This window comes from Onychostoma macrolepis, chromosome 03 (assembly GCF_012432095.1).
Source record: "Onychostoma macrolepis isolate SWU-2019 chromosome 03, ASM1243209v1, whole genome shotgun sequence".
NCBI lineage: Eukaryota > Metazoa > Chordata > Actinopteri > Cypriniformes > Cyprinidae > Onychostoma > Onychostoma macrolepis.
The window spans coordinates 53,636,756-53,652,359 of NC_081157.1; the positions used below are offsets into that span (position 1 = coordinate 53,636,756).

The window sequence follows — 15,604 nt, forward strand, 5'->3', positions numbered from 1 at the left end:
AAAAAGCTGCAAATATACTTTTAACAGCAGCTATGATCAGGTTGATGCTGATGAGATGCTTCCACCTGAGAACTCCAATAACTGCATAAGAGTGAGAGACAGAGAGAGAAAATGATTCTCACATTTGAATCGTCACACATTTTAATCCATTTTAACTCTCGCAATGCATCTTAATATTGACATTACATTATAAAGAGCTGTGTGCATCATAATCTAGAATCAATGTTAACGTAAGCGCTAGCTAAAGCCTCCCGCAGACCCTAGCGCTGCATTTATTTGATCTAAAATGAAGTAAAAAACAATAATCATAATAATAATAATGTAAAATATTATGAAAATGTGAAATTACATAAAATGTATTAAAATGTAATTTATTCCTGTGTATTTTCAGCATAATTGCTCCAGTCTTCAGTGTCACGTGATCCTTCAGAAATTATTCTAATATGATGATTTGCTGCTGGATTATTATTGGTGCTCAGTTATTAATAATGGTTCCTATTATTATCAGTGGTAAAATCAGTTTTTGCTGCTTACTATTTCCTGGAAACATTTTTTTTTAATTATTTGATTAATATAATGTTCAAAAGAACAGCATTTATTTGAAATAGAATCTTTTGTAACGTTATAAATGTTTTTACTTTCAATTTAATGCCTATTTGCCGAATAAAATCATTAATTGCTGTTAAACACACACACACACACACACACAATTCGGCTTACAGTTTATTAATAAAATATAGGCTACAGATGTACAGAATAGAATATGTTATAAACTACAGTAGTCAACATCTGAAATGGATCAAAACAGTTCAAGGATAACTTTGATGAAAGGTTTTGATCCTCTTCCAATGTTGACTACTGCATATAAAACAACACTTTAATAATGATTCAGTCTAACAAATATGGAAGGTTGCAATAATTTCCATGAAATGCATGAACAACCATCCAAACAAACAAGAAAAGTGCACCTGGAAGGCAATTCAATTTAATTTGTATTAGGTCTAAATCACCTGTAAAATCAATGCTAATCTTAAAGGGATAGTTCACCCAAAAGTGAAAATGTGATGTTTATCTGCTCACCCCCAGGGCATCCAAGATGTAGGTGACTTTGTTTCTTCAGTAGAATACAAATTAAGGTTTTTTAACTCAAACCGTTGCAGTCTGTCAGTCATATAATGCCCATCGATGAACACAGAAACTTTGGGAGAAAAAAACAAAACATGCACAGACAAATTCAAATTAAACCCCGTGGCTCGTGACAATACACTGATGTCCTAAGACACGAAACGATCGGTTTGTGCGAGAAACTGAACAGTATTTATATCATTTTTTACCTCTGAAACAGGCAATGTCCAACTCTCCTGAGCTCATCCACAACATCCGGCGCGTGACGCGTCAACGGCTCTGGGACATAGATATATATATACATAGATATATAAGGAGATCCTTACGTATCGCAGCTCATAGAAACAGTCGCTAATGTATACTGTATGTATGTACAGATGCATCTCAATAAATTAGAATGTCGTGGAAAAGTTCATTTATTTCAGTAATTCAACTCAAATTGTGAAACTCGTGTATTAAATAAATGCAATGCACACAGACTGAAGTAGTTTAAGTCTTTGGTTCTTTTAATTGTGATGATTTTGGCTCACATTTAACAAAAGCCCACCAATTCACTATCTCAACAAATTAGAGTACTTCATGAGACCAATAAAAAACACTTTAGACAACAGCATCAGTGTTTCTCAGCAACATCTTGTGGTGGTTGTTCAGTTTCAGAGTTAAGTGTGCAGCACTGCTGACAGCCAGCACCTACACAGAGTCTTGAGGGTCATGGGTTTGATTGTCCATCTACAACTATCCTTTCACCCTGTGCCTTCTCTGCTATCACTGGACTGTTCCTGTATTAAAACCAGTGGAAATGCCACAAAAGAAGTCGGTGGTAGTGGAATTGTAGTGTTGGATTTCTGTGATGTTTGTGGGTTTTTCTTTCTCTCTTTGAAGATTTTAATATGCAGAGGCTTGAGGACCTTCTACGGGATTCAGAGAGCATTGATGGGCAAGATTTTGCTCAGCAGCCACCACTGTCCAGTTGGTGTCAAAGACAGAAAGATGTCCAACGGTGTTGGCAACAGGCGAGGCCACAAAACCTTGCCAACTTGTTGTCAGCTGAGAACATCGTCCAGATGACATGTAATCACGGTCATGTGAGAGAAGCTGTTATCCGTTGTGGGGAATGTTTGCCCTCAGAGTGGTTTTGTGCAGAGTGTGATCAACTGGTGCATAAACACCACACTCTGCACAGAAGGCAAACCACCATGAATGGCTTTCACAAATACATTCCTCCAACAGAGTTATTTATTTGTCTTTCATGTGCCGTTACAATCTTCACATTCCGGTGCTAACATGCAAACATTGCTATAAGCAATGGGCTCCAGAAGTCAGTGATGTTGTAAGCAGTGGTTACTGGCCGCTACCATGCAAACACAGACACTGTTCCACCAAGATCTGCTCCATTCCTTTGAGGCTATGAAGACAGCCGCTCCAGGAACGTCTGTGAAAGCCTTCACGGCAATGTTGGACCAGAGAACAAATCAGCTTGGAAGAGTGAGTGAAAATGTGAAGCTGAAAGACAAATGCATTTATTGATTATTATAAGTAGCTGTAAGGCAAAAATGATGGTCGTGTCTAAGCAGGGTGTAGATTCAAATATACCCACATATGAGGTTTAAGGTCCACAAGTGGCTGTAATACTTCAGGTTACTGAAATGAACTGAACTAAAGACCATACTAGACAGCATCTTTCATTTTCATTACAGCTGTAGATCACTAGATACAGTTATGATCTGATATATTAATATAATGGACTGCAGCTGATTATTTGTGTGAATGACGATCATCAATCTGCTTCTGGATGCGTTATATGTCGGTCTCTGAGTTTCTCTCAGATCTGAATGATGTGATTGTGTTGATGTGTGTTGATGGAGACGATTGAAGTGAATGTGGTTTGATTTCAGTCTCAAGCTGAGCACACAGAGCGTCAGATTAAACAGCAGTTTGAGAAGCTTCATCAGTTTCTCAGAGATGAAGAAGAAGCTACAATCACTGCACTGAGGGAGGAAGAGGAGCAGAAGAAGCAGATGATGAAGGAGAAGCTGGAGGAGATGAACAGACACATCTCAGCTCTTTCACACACAATCAAAGACATGGAGGAGATGATGAAAGCCAGTGACGTCTGCTTTTTAACAATTTATTATCAGTCAGGTAAATATGTATTATGCCAATTCAAAGATATCAAATCAAATCAAATCAAATCACCAGATTCTCATAAATCTGAGAGTAAAAGATGCATACCTGACAAACATCCCCCGAAATGAAGACTGGAACTAACAATTGGAATTTGCATTAATCAAGTCCAAGACCTGAGAGTTTACACCTTTTGGGACATATGGCAATTTGCATGAAAGACACACCCTCTACAGTAATCAACTTATGTCTAAGTTCTTATGATCTATATTACTCTTGTAATACATCTTGTAAGATTGAGACCGTTGTACCAGTCGCCCTGAGACGATTCAAATGATACCAAACATGACTGTAAATATCACTCGCATTTAGGCTTGCCACCTTTAGCAAGGCAAAATAAGGGACACCCATTCACGACCCCCTCCCCAATAAAAAAAAAAAAAACAAGAGCACAAATAATTTCCAATACACCATGAGAAAACATACTCAAGTACGTAAACTTGCAACAGAACACATTAATATTGCTATTTTAAATTGGATTATTTATAATTATTAATTATTATTGGTCTTTTTTGACAGTTCTGCAGCTGTTCCCTGGATGGGATGCATTTTATTATTATTATTATTTTTTTTTGCTTAAATTAGGACTACATTATTACGTAATTATTTGTCCCATTTTTTATCTACATAATGTTGCATTTTTTTTACTTTTTTAAAATGCCAAATTGTTGTAGTATGTATATTTATATTTATTATGTATATGTATTATGTATATATTTGTGATTAATATAAATGGTAAATTAATAATTAGGGTCTAACATTAATTCTAACCTATTAATTAATCTGTCTAATCATGTTTAAAAATATAATAATTATGTCTACCAAGCTTTGATAATGTATGGAATATTATATTAACACACTATCCAAATTTTAATAAAACAATAGGCCTATACGATGTGTCTGTCACTTCAATGCTATGATTCACCCAAAAATGAAAATTCTGTATATTCGGCATATATCCATTTCTTCTCCGCTGGCCATTTCAGAATAACTGATTTGATGTGGGTAACTAAACAGCTGCTGGTCCTCAGTAACTTCCATAGTAGAGAAAAATACTATCAGAGTCATTGGGTACCACAAACTGTTAGGTTACCCACATTCTTCAAAGAATCTTCTTTTATGTTCAACGGAAGAAAGAAATGATTACAGGTTTGGAACAACTTGAGTGTGTGTGTAAACGATAAAAAAAAAAAATAATAATTATTATTATTTTAGGGTGAATTTTATATTCTTGCTGCAGCAGTATGTGCTTAAAAAACTTCAGGGAGTTGTCATGATTGAAATATATATGGGTGTGTGTGAGAGAGACACTGGACCACAAAACCAGTCATAAGATTAAATTTATTTATTTATTTTATTGAGATTTATACATCACCTGGAAGCTGAATAAATAAGCTTTCCATTGATGTATGGTTTGTAAGATAGGACAAAATGCTGAGATACAGCTATTTGAAAATCTGGAATCTGAGGGTTCCAAAAAATGTAAATTGCCCAAAATAAAGTCCTTAGCAATGCACATTACTAATGAAGGGTTTGTGTTAAACACTCTCTATTGGTTTAATGACGTTGTGGAGAGTAGATGAAGCTGAAAGTGGAAATTCTAAGATTTACTCAGATACCAGACTCGAGTGATAATTCTCAAAGAGAGGACAGCAGCGAGCAAAGTTTGTAGACGTGTTTCCGGACATTTTTATTCACAATTTTGCTGCATCGATCACTCTTCATGGAACATGATCTTTACTTGATAACCTAAGGATTTTTGGCATAAAAGTAAAATTTATAACTTTGTCCCATACAATGTATTGTTAGCTATTGCTACACTATTTATGACTGATTTTGTGCTCCAGGGTCACCCACACACACACACACACACACATACACACACATATATATATGAAATGTATGGAAAATGTAAAAAGTTAATGCTACAGTGCTATTATATCATGAAAGTAGGGCAGTAGAAGCATGCAATGGTGATTTCTTCATCTCAAACTATGTATTGAGACAAAAGCTAACAACAGTGTGTGTGTGTGTACTGGTTTTTGTGGTTTACAGGGACAAACTTTGTATAATAACATGGGTATGACAGAGGTATTACAATTTGAAGGTGGTTTATGAGGACACTGCCTATGTCCCGTAAAACAAAAGGCTTAAAAAACATACTAAATGGTGTTTTTTTTTTTTTATCTAAAAATGCCTGTAGTCTCCTGTAAGGGGTAGGTTTAGGTGTAGGGTTGGTGTAGGACAATAGCACATACAGTAAGTACACTATAAAAACCATTACGCCTATGGAGAGTCCCCGTAAACCACATAAACCAACCTGAGTGGGTGTGTGTGTGTGTGTGTGTGTGTGTGTGTGTGTTTGTCTGTGGCTGTAAAAAGATTATAACGAGCCCTTTCCATAAATAAATAAACTAAAAAGCTCCTGGCTCCTTTAATGGTTTCTGCAGACAAACATTATTGTTCAGAATCTCATGTAGTTCAAACTCTCACTGCAATTTAACATTGGCCAACGTTTATTTAAACAAATATATTATGCAAGAATTCAACTCTGAACGCCACAGATGTGTTTTATTATTTGTATATTTGTATGTGCATTTCTGATTTGAGCGTGTGAACGGGACTTTTATTTATTATATACATATCTCACAGTATAGCTGCTAATGTATAGTAAGGTACTGCAAACATATTTTATTAATCTGTAGCTTTTTTGTCTCAATCAGAGTCAAGATGAAGGTGTTTATATGTTAATATACAGCACATTAGTTTTCACGTTGAGTGTGAATAGTTGTATTTGTTGTGATATATAACAGCTGCCTGAGATTCTAGAAGCTGCTGCAGAAGTTAAGATAGACATCAATCAGCTTTTTGACCAGTAACATCTGTTTTTATATTTATTTCTATGCATTGCTCTGTTGAAGCACAAAAATCAGTGGCACTTCTTGCATTTAAGCTGCTTCTTTCACACAGACAGCGACGTGCAGAGAGTTCCTCACGGGCTCAAATGGAAAATAGGGGCAATGGAAAAAAAATATATAAATAAATATATATATATATATATATATAGTTTGGATACACTACTATTTTTGCAAGAAGTAATTTATGGTCATCAAGCCTGCATTTATTTGATCATATGTTTAATATACTTTAAAATACATTCTGATTTATTATCAATATTGGAAACCTGTGATACTTTTTCAGGATTTTTTGATTAATAAAAAGTTAAAAAGCATTTATTTAAAATATAACGTTTGTAACAATATACGTTGAAAGGCTTGATGTCAGTATTTATTTTAATTTTTTTTTAAAGAAATTAAGTTTTCATTCAGCAAAGATTTGCTAAATTGATAGAAACAGTGATCGTAAAGATTGATATTGTTAGAAAACATCTGTTTTGAATAAATGCTGTTCTTTTCATTTTTTTTATTTATCAATGAACCCCAAAAAAGTATCACGGGATCCAATAAATAAATAAATAAAAATAAATAAGCAGCACAACTGTCTCCAATATTGATAATAAATCATCATATTAGAATGATTTCTGAAGATCATGCACTGAAGACTGGAGTAATGATGCTGAAAACACAGAAATAAATGATAACAAAGTATATTAAAATAGATAAACATTCTTTTAAATTGTATTGATATTTCACAATATTACTGATTATTCTGTATTTTTGATTAAATAAATGCAGGTTTGATGAGCATAAGTCACTTTCATAATGCTGCATAATTATCAAATGGTAATATAATAAAGTCCTTTCATGTCTCCATTTCTCCAGCCTGCACTTCACAGAACAGGCCTGTAGGTGGCACTTGGGCTTCATAACTATGATAGTTTCATGATAATAGTAAACGGTGCATCATATATAATGTAAGTGAACTGTACACTGTGTAAAACCTGGTCGAAAAGAACGCACCCACATGTGTAACTTAAAGCACATTCCACTGGAAACTAATCTAACTTCATCAGCTCGTAAAATGAGCAAATGACCAACACAACACTAGCGTCCGCCATACTCCCTTTTCACCTCGAGACTCGTAAAACATGATAAGGTGAGGATGAAGGCCCGCGCTACATCTGTTCGGAGTTTAACAACCCATAATTACTCCTTTGGAGAAGCTCCAGAACCGAGCGTTCGCGATACTGCGACCCGCTAACATAAAATACCTTTCCGATAAACAAAATCTGACTGACTTACGACTTCGTCTCAGCAAAGAAGATCACCAGAGACACCCAACGTGAGACTCCTCATGACCTCACAACCTCAGCTCTGGTTTCCTGCCTTCCAAAGGAATGTGCCTTTCTCTTCTTCTTTCCAAAAGGAAAGAACACCCAACATTGTATGAACAAAGGATCTTCCAGACAGGACTTCTGCTATTAAAAGCAATATACTCAAGAGACGATATTTGTATATGAATGTGGTATTTTGTTTCATATATCTGACTGTAGTTATCAGAACCTAGGATATTTTAATCTGTGACTTAAACCATTTAGTAGGTAAAATTATAGGTATTCAATATATATAACTATCTCATGTTTGGTATTAAATTTCACGCTATGAGGAGTCCAGTACATTGAAATAGATGAATGTTGACTTTTATCTTCATAAGGTATGATTATAACACTTTGTAGAAATCTGCTAGGATATTGTGGCTTAGGTGACATATTTATGAGCAGATAATGTATGCACAGTTTGAGTCGTGGGCGGGCTCCACCCTACACAGACATTATGATTGGGTCAGACAGTGACTAGGATGGACTTAATTCTGTCCGATAAAACAGACACCCCAACTTTGAACAGTGCTCAGAACAAACAAAGAACGGGGTGAAACAACTGGTGATTGCAAGAGACTTGGCTGAAAGTCTGGGCGTTGCCCCCTGATCGTGCTGTGAAACATCTAGCTGGTCATCAAAAGACTTCAACATTCTGGCCACATCTGACCAAAGAAAACTTGCAAGCGGCTGCGTAAGAGAACTTCAAAACTCGCTATTCGCGCGCTGCCAGAGAGTCATCAAATCCGAAGGAGGAATCCCGAGTGACGTCACGCGACAACAACACGTCAGCAGGAAAAGTCCTGGGTCCCCTTTCAGCAACCCTTCAAGAAGTACAGCCTTCAATTCAACGCACGCTAAGTAAACAAACAAATCTCTTATTCGCTGAAGCTGGTTGAATTGAATGAATCGTTAAAAGATAACAATAACTGAGTCTTCCGTTTGTGACGTCCAAGGTCGTCCTTATTTCTCAAGAAAAGAGAATATTTAACTTCCTTCAAACTGCTTTGATCTTGCCATAATATGTGTATGTGTGTGTATGTGTTTTGGTTACTTGTATTGTGCCTTAGAATAGTAAATAAACGCTTGATTCATTTTTAATGAATAGTCTGGTGCCTTGATTTTCAAATCGTTAAACTATTTGCCATAGATCGTGTTACCTGTTGCTCAGGCAAATTTCCCAATAAATCCTGTATTCTTATCAACAATAAGAAGCATTGCTGAATGTATACTTTATTAATACTCGCTGGACGAGTTGTTAATAAGGTATAAATTATACAATTTTGATTAATATCAATTAATCAGATCAAAACCAAATTTCTAAGATTTGGTTCCCTAAAGCTAAAATTTATAAATGAAGGATAAAACCTTTCATAACGTTACAACTGATTACCATTATTGTGACTTTTGGAGCTGCGAGGTTTTGTGCCGTGCTTTTGTAGTCATTAAGCATCTATTTTCTCAGCAGTTTATGTAATTTAATTTATAAAATGAGACAAACGGCAGATCCAGATCGCTCCACAAATGAACTCGTCTGTCCGTGTCATTTTCAACAGATTTATGAATATGAACTGAAAATAACTGCTCCACTTCACATTATTATCCAATGAAATGTGCCAGATCATGATTGGCTGCTGTATTATACATGACAAACGGCCATTCGTGAATTATGTAATATTCTAAAATATATAAGCCTGTATGGATTTTTAATTAAATCGACAAACTAACATTGATTATTGATGAAAAGAAGTTTAAAATGGTTTGTTTTATTTGTATTCCTTCCGTCGATGTATTCACTGAAAGAAGCATATATTCTGCACGTGCTGCACACAGAGACTGTTTCCTAAAAACTCCTGTTGAGTAAAATACCAAAATACACTCAGATGATGAATCTAGATGTTATAGTCCATCATTCAGTTCTCAGTCACATGTTTCAGAGCCGCTGAGCATCTGTTCAGAGAGAAGGCCACGGAGAGATCAGCTCAGAGACGCAGAACGAGAAGAGCTTCTAACACTGAGGGAAGAACTCATTAAGAACATTGCTTTTATTTCTGTTAATATAGAACATTGTTTTCATATTCATCTTTGAATTTACACAAAATACTGATCTGGATTAAATATTGAAACATGATGAAAGTTGAAAGCAGGAAGATCTACAGATTACTGACTATTGATCGATAAGATCCTCAGAGAGGAATAACACCAGAAGAAAGGGAAGAGTGTGTGAGTGAAGGAGGTTGTGAATGTGTGTAGATGTGTGTTAGTTACAGGATCAGAGAATGACACCGTTCCTCCGTCATAGTCCAGATTCACTCTCACACGATCAAGCTGCTGTTTAACACCAAAACCAGGACCTGGAGACACTCCGTACCGTACACACCAGATACCAGTGTTGAAGAAATCATATCCCTTCCTCTGGTTTGATGCTGTAGTTACTCCAAGACACCAGGCTGGACTCTGTGTAACCTCCACATCCCAGCAGTGTGTTCCTGAGTTAAAACCCTCTGAACCCAGAACACAGGAATAATAGTCAAATCTCTCTGGATTATCAGGAACAGGTTGATGACCGCTGAATCTCACACTGGTCAGATCATCAGACAGAAGGAGAGATCGATGAGCCGTGTTTGGATCCAGAATCACAGGAGCTGATGAGACACAATCAACAGATGCTGTTATTCTGATGTTCATATAATGATCAAGAGTGAACCCAACACAGATGATTATGAATTATGACACTCGTCCTGTTGATCAAACACATCAGACATGTTCCTCTCATCACTGTCAGTCATTCTCTGTGTGATTTATCAATACTGAAAGTTCAATCAGAAACAAACTCAAACATATTCATTTCATTCACGCTCTCATTTATATTAAATTATAGTGAGAAGCTGCTTTTAATACAAGATATTACCTTTGAACAGAACAATACACAATGAAATCATATTAAAATTAGTATTTCTTAAATAGTCTGTTTGATTATTTTTACCCATAAATGTTAATTAATGCATGAACGATGTAGTTCAGGCTGCCGTTATTCATGCGTGACTCTGCTTGTAGTTAAGATAGCTCTTCATTAATTCAGGATTAGTTAACAACTTTAATAATCATTAGTACTTGATGAATTAAGTATTCATTTAGGCATTAGTACATGATTATTCATGTACCCTTATTGTAAAATTGAGCCTTGAGGTAAACCATCTTGTTTCTCACAAACACTGATTTTGTATCCTCAATTTTTACACACTGCTCCGTTTGCTTTATAAGAGGAAAACCATTCTATCGATTGTTTACTAAAATTAAATGTGCTTAATTTAGATATCAAGATAGCATGATTAACTGTGTCTAAAGCTTTTTTTAGATCAATAAAACACAGCACCCATCACATGCCCCTGAACCAAAGAAGATCGAGCCTTTCCCAAAAAATACCAAACAGCCGTTTCTGTCTGAAACCAGACTGATGTTGATGAACAACCCGTTCTCACTCCCAACTCGTCACATACTGAAGCTTGGTCAGGGCCACTTGGCGTCGATTTTTGACGCTCAAGGTACCCCTTAGCGTCATTTTTCGACTTGCAGGGCCCTCCGTTGCTTTAAATAGGAAACCCTTAGCGTCAATATGCCGACGCCATACTGGGAATTTTATCATCATAATTAAATTATATATTGGGTAATAACATTGCCATTATTGCATATATGTTGGGGTGTGATTTTTCAATGTAAACAGTCACAACAGTTTTATTTATATTACATTATTTACACATTAATGAGCACATAACCCAACCCCTGCCCCTAAACCTACCATTTGTCAATAAAACACAATATATAACAGGCAGATACAACTACCATCATAATTTATTCAAAAATATTAATATTCCAAGTCTTCCGAGGCAAAACGATTGATTTGTGAGAGGAATAGACGTGATCGCCGTCTCTGTCCGCTGTTAATCCTGTATGCTGCAGTCTGTGCGCGAATTCAACCATGCTTTTGAATGAGATGTGAGCGCGTTAACAGAGCGGGATCATTTTCAGCGATTAAAACTTGTTTTACTCTTTTCTTCTCATAAAGATGGCTTCAGAAGACTTGGAATGCAACACGACTTGTTTGTAATGCTTTTATACTGCTTGTTTATGGTCAGTTTTTGCAATAAATACCGGTGACTGCACTTATATTTGCCTGTTACGTGTTTTATGTTGTTCAGAAGTGGGTAGGTTTAGGGTAGGGGTGGGTTAGGTGCCCCAATAAAAGTATAAATGTATATAAAATTATTTCTATTTTTTACAAATGCATGCAAACCATTAAACTAAGACACACAACTGAAAACAACGGAGGAGAACGTGTTGTCATTTTCTATAAGCGTCTTGACCTGACGCATAAAGCAAGCAATTGAAAGCAATGGAGTTCCTATTTTGTCATACACTGACGCCTAGGGGCACTTTTGGCGTCTTCATAGTGACGCGAAAGGCGTTTGACCATGCTTCAGTTTTGACGCCTTGGGAGTGAGAATGGGTTGTGATGAAGAAGATCATTACTTTCTAAATTATTTGTTAATTGTTCAGCCACAACTTTCTCTAAACACTTAGACAGAACCGGTGAAACTGATATTGGAAGATAATTTGAAATCATGTTAAGATCTCCTGATTTATAAAATTGTGTAACTACAGCCTTTTTCCAAATTTCTGGAAAAATACATTCCCTAATTGATAAATTACCAAATGGGTTAACGGAGGTATCATCAAGGAGCTATATTTTTTAAATAAAATTAATATCTAAATTAAAAATATCCTTTGCCGTTGAATTTGGTCAATTTTTATAATTTCAGTTATTTTATTCTCATCAATCTCCTTCATACAAAATAAATGCACTGCCTCCACCTCCACCCTATTTTCTGATGCTGTTCATTTAAAATGTTGAGCTAATCTACTGAATGAATAAAATATGTATTAAACTCATTATTACTTTACCATTTAAATATAACTCTTTAACTACATGTTGATTATGGGTCTTATTTGTTAAAATTATTCAGTTGTTTTCATAAAACTGTATCTACTTTTTAAATACTTGAGTACAATTTAAAATCTTCCTTTTTATTTTTATTTTATTCAAGTATGTTTTTGGTCATTTACTTATACTTTTAGTTTCTCTACTTTAACTTGAGTTTAATTTTTGAGTACTTTTTACACCCCTTTCTAAAGTGAGCTGCTGATTTTGGTGCAGTAGATGATCTGGTTCTTCACACATAATGCTGAAATCTGTCAATATTGCATCATTTCCAGTGTGTGTGTATCTTCTGCAGTCAGACTCACTGTTCTGGACGATGTCCTGCATCTTCTTCCAGACTCTGAAGGGCAGGTTGCCCAAGTAACGTGGCACATGAATCAAAGCTCCAGAAGGCGTCTGTGGATCCGGCTGTGATGAGATCTGGACTCTGGAAGAACATTCAGGATCAGAACCGCAGTGGCTTTGGATCAGAAGCAGAGAGACCAGAGACACCAGCAGATCACTCACCTTTCCATTGAGACTGGAAACTCCTGCAGAACAAACACACCATTGATCATCAACACCTCAATCAATCAATCAATCAATCATCTGAAATCAGACCTTCAGAAAGCAGACGTCACTGGCTTTCATCATCTCCTCCGTGTCTTTGATTGTGTGTGAAAGAGCTGAGATGTGTCTGTTCATCTCCTCCAGCTTCTCCTTCATCATCTGCTTCTTCTGCTCCTCTTCCTCCCTCAGTGCAGTGATTGTAGCTTCTTCTTCATCTCTGAGAAACTGATGAAGCTTCTCAAACTGCTGTTTAATCTGACGCTCTGTGTGCTCAGCTTGAGACTGAAATCAAACCACATTCACTTCAATCGTCTCCATCAACACACATCACATCATTCAGATCTGAGAGAAACTCAGAGACCGACATATAACGCATCCAGAAGCAGATACATAAATAATCAGCTGGAGTCCATTATATTAAATATACCAGATCATAACTGTATATAGTGATCTACAGCTGTAATGAAAATGACTCTGGATTCTGTTTCCTCACCTTGATGTGTTCAACTGTTTTCTCAAACTCTCCTTTCATTTCTTCATTGTGTTTAAGTTTCTCCTGTAATGATTTCAGTGCTGTATTGAGCTCCTCCTAGAATTAAACAAAATAAAAATACATAAAACACCAGATTACAGAGAAAAAGTGAAGATGATACAGTGATATGATCATATAATGCAGTACAAAAGTATTTGCACCCATCCAGATTTCTTCTGTTTTTACATCTCATACTAAATTAATTCAGAAATTAAAACCTGCCATAAAACAAACATAACCTGAGTGAACACAAAGTATGGGGATGTTATTTATAGTTTTCCAATTCCAACTGGGCCTGTGTGAAAAAGTAGGCTATTTATAAAAGTACAGTTAATAATTCCCCAAATCTGTGAAACTGTATTTATAATGGGGTTCAGATCACTGCAGTCCTGATCAATCAAATCAACACTTAAACAGCACTTTTTCAACAGCATGAAGTTAAAAAACTAATCTCTCTCACCTTATATGATGAAACCACTTCATCGATGGGTCTGAATTTATGATTGTCATGTTTCTGTGAAGTAAAACACACTACACACACCGGCTGTTTGTCCTCCAGACAGAAGAGTTTGAGTTTCTCACTGTGTAAACTGCAGATCTCCTCAGATCCTGATGAACGCCTCTCATTTCTCTCCTTCAGGAACGACTCACACAAGTTTTTTAACGCGAGACTAACTGGAGGTTCAGGTTTTGAGGATCTTCTCCTGCAGACGGGACACTCCTGAGTTTTATTGGTTCTCCAGAACTGTTGAAGACACTCTTTACAGACACTGTGACTACATGATAAAACAACAGGATCCGTGAAAATATCACAACACACAGGACAACTATAATCATCTTCAGCTTGTGAATCCATTTCCTCAGTTTGAGCTCCAGCAATCTTTACTTTCTCTTTTTGAACGCTGAAAAATAAAAATGTGTAACCACGATTATGGTCTGATCTCAACTCAAAAATCCTTCTTCAAAATTTGTCCCTTCGTTCTTCATTGATCGCTGATTCCTTTTGATTCTGTCCTGGAATTCAGAAAAGTGTCAGTCTGAGTTGTGCAGCAGGTTAGACAAGAAAATCAGGACAAAATGCATTCAAAATCAAAATATTAGAGATCTATTCTAGTTCAGAAATCAGAGTCTTTTGGCAGGCGAGCTTCTTGGTTATAATTAGGTATAGTTTTATTGTCTACAGGTTAAATAGTTTACATACAAAATATTAATATTTTGTTGGTCCAAAGCAACAATGGCAGGTCAGCTGGCCCCGAGAAGCTGTTCCAGTGAATCAGCATCTGACTTAAACATCGCAATTCAGTCTTTTATAGACAGCAGGTGGATTACAATGTCTTGTGACGTCATGAGTTCTGGAAATACCTAAGAAGCTGTTTATATAAGGTCTTCCTTCTACGCTTCGTATGCAACACAACACCTGTCCGGCTTTTTCCATTTTTCTCTAGCAAAGCTCTTGCTAATACATGTTTCTTCTCTCTCTATTTAATGAACCATTTTCTTAATAAATGCTTAAAACAAGAAGTTAATTAATGCTTAAAACAACAAGAATGGTGTTTTTCTTAATAAACCACTTTCTTAATAAAACAATTACAATAACAACTGTTTGGTTACAATACAAAGGTGGTTACATAAAAAGAAAAGACATACTTGCAATAGGGCAATTACATTTTTCCTCAACAATATATAAGACAGCACAAACTCTCTCCATCTGTTCTGCATCATCCTGCATGTCAACAGAAATAAATGCATGAAACAGTCTGCAATGAGCAGTTGTCTCCATCACTCATCTGAAATCTAGCAGTGAAGTCAGTGTCCGTGAAGGAGGGAGCTTCTGTCCTTCTCCAGACTGCTGCAGTATGATCTCAAACTGTGGACATTTGGAGCTAAAAACAAATTAATTAATTCATTCATTCATTCAACAGTCCACAGCAGGGTTTCC

General features: G+C 36.1%; 2 protein-coding genes across 2 annotated transcripts in view; one reads left to right on the forward strand and one right to left on the reverse strand.

Annotated features, from left to right (window-relative positions):
- LOC131535838 (zinc finger protein 658B-like) overlaps positions 1 to 15,604 on the forward strand; it is a 175,230-nt gene that overhangs the window by 60,345 nt on the left and 99,281 nt on the right. The window lies entirely within an intron of this gene.
- LOC131536586 (E3 ubiquitin-protein ligase TRIM35-like) lies at positions 9,616 to 14,808 on the reverse strand. Its single transcript, XM_058769623.1, has 6 exons — positions 14,126 to 14,808; positions 13,627 to 13,722; positions 13,185 to 13,415; positions 13,092 to 13,114; positions 12,890 to 13,011; positions 9,616 to 10,230 (listed from the first exon to the last, which is right to left on the reverse strand). Exons 1-6 carry the CDS (start codon positions 14,519 to 14,521, stop codon positions 9,746 to 9,748), a joined length of 1,353 nt encoding a protein of 450 aa, XP_058625606.1. The 5' UTR covers positions 14,522 to 14,808; the 3' UTR covers positions 9,616 to 9,745.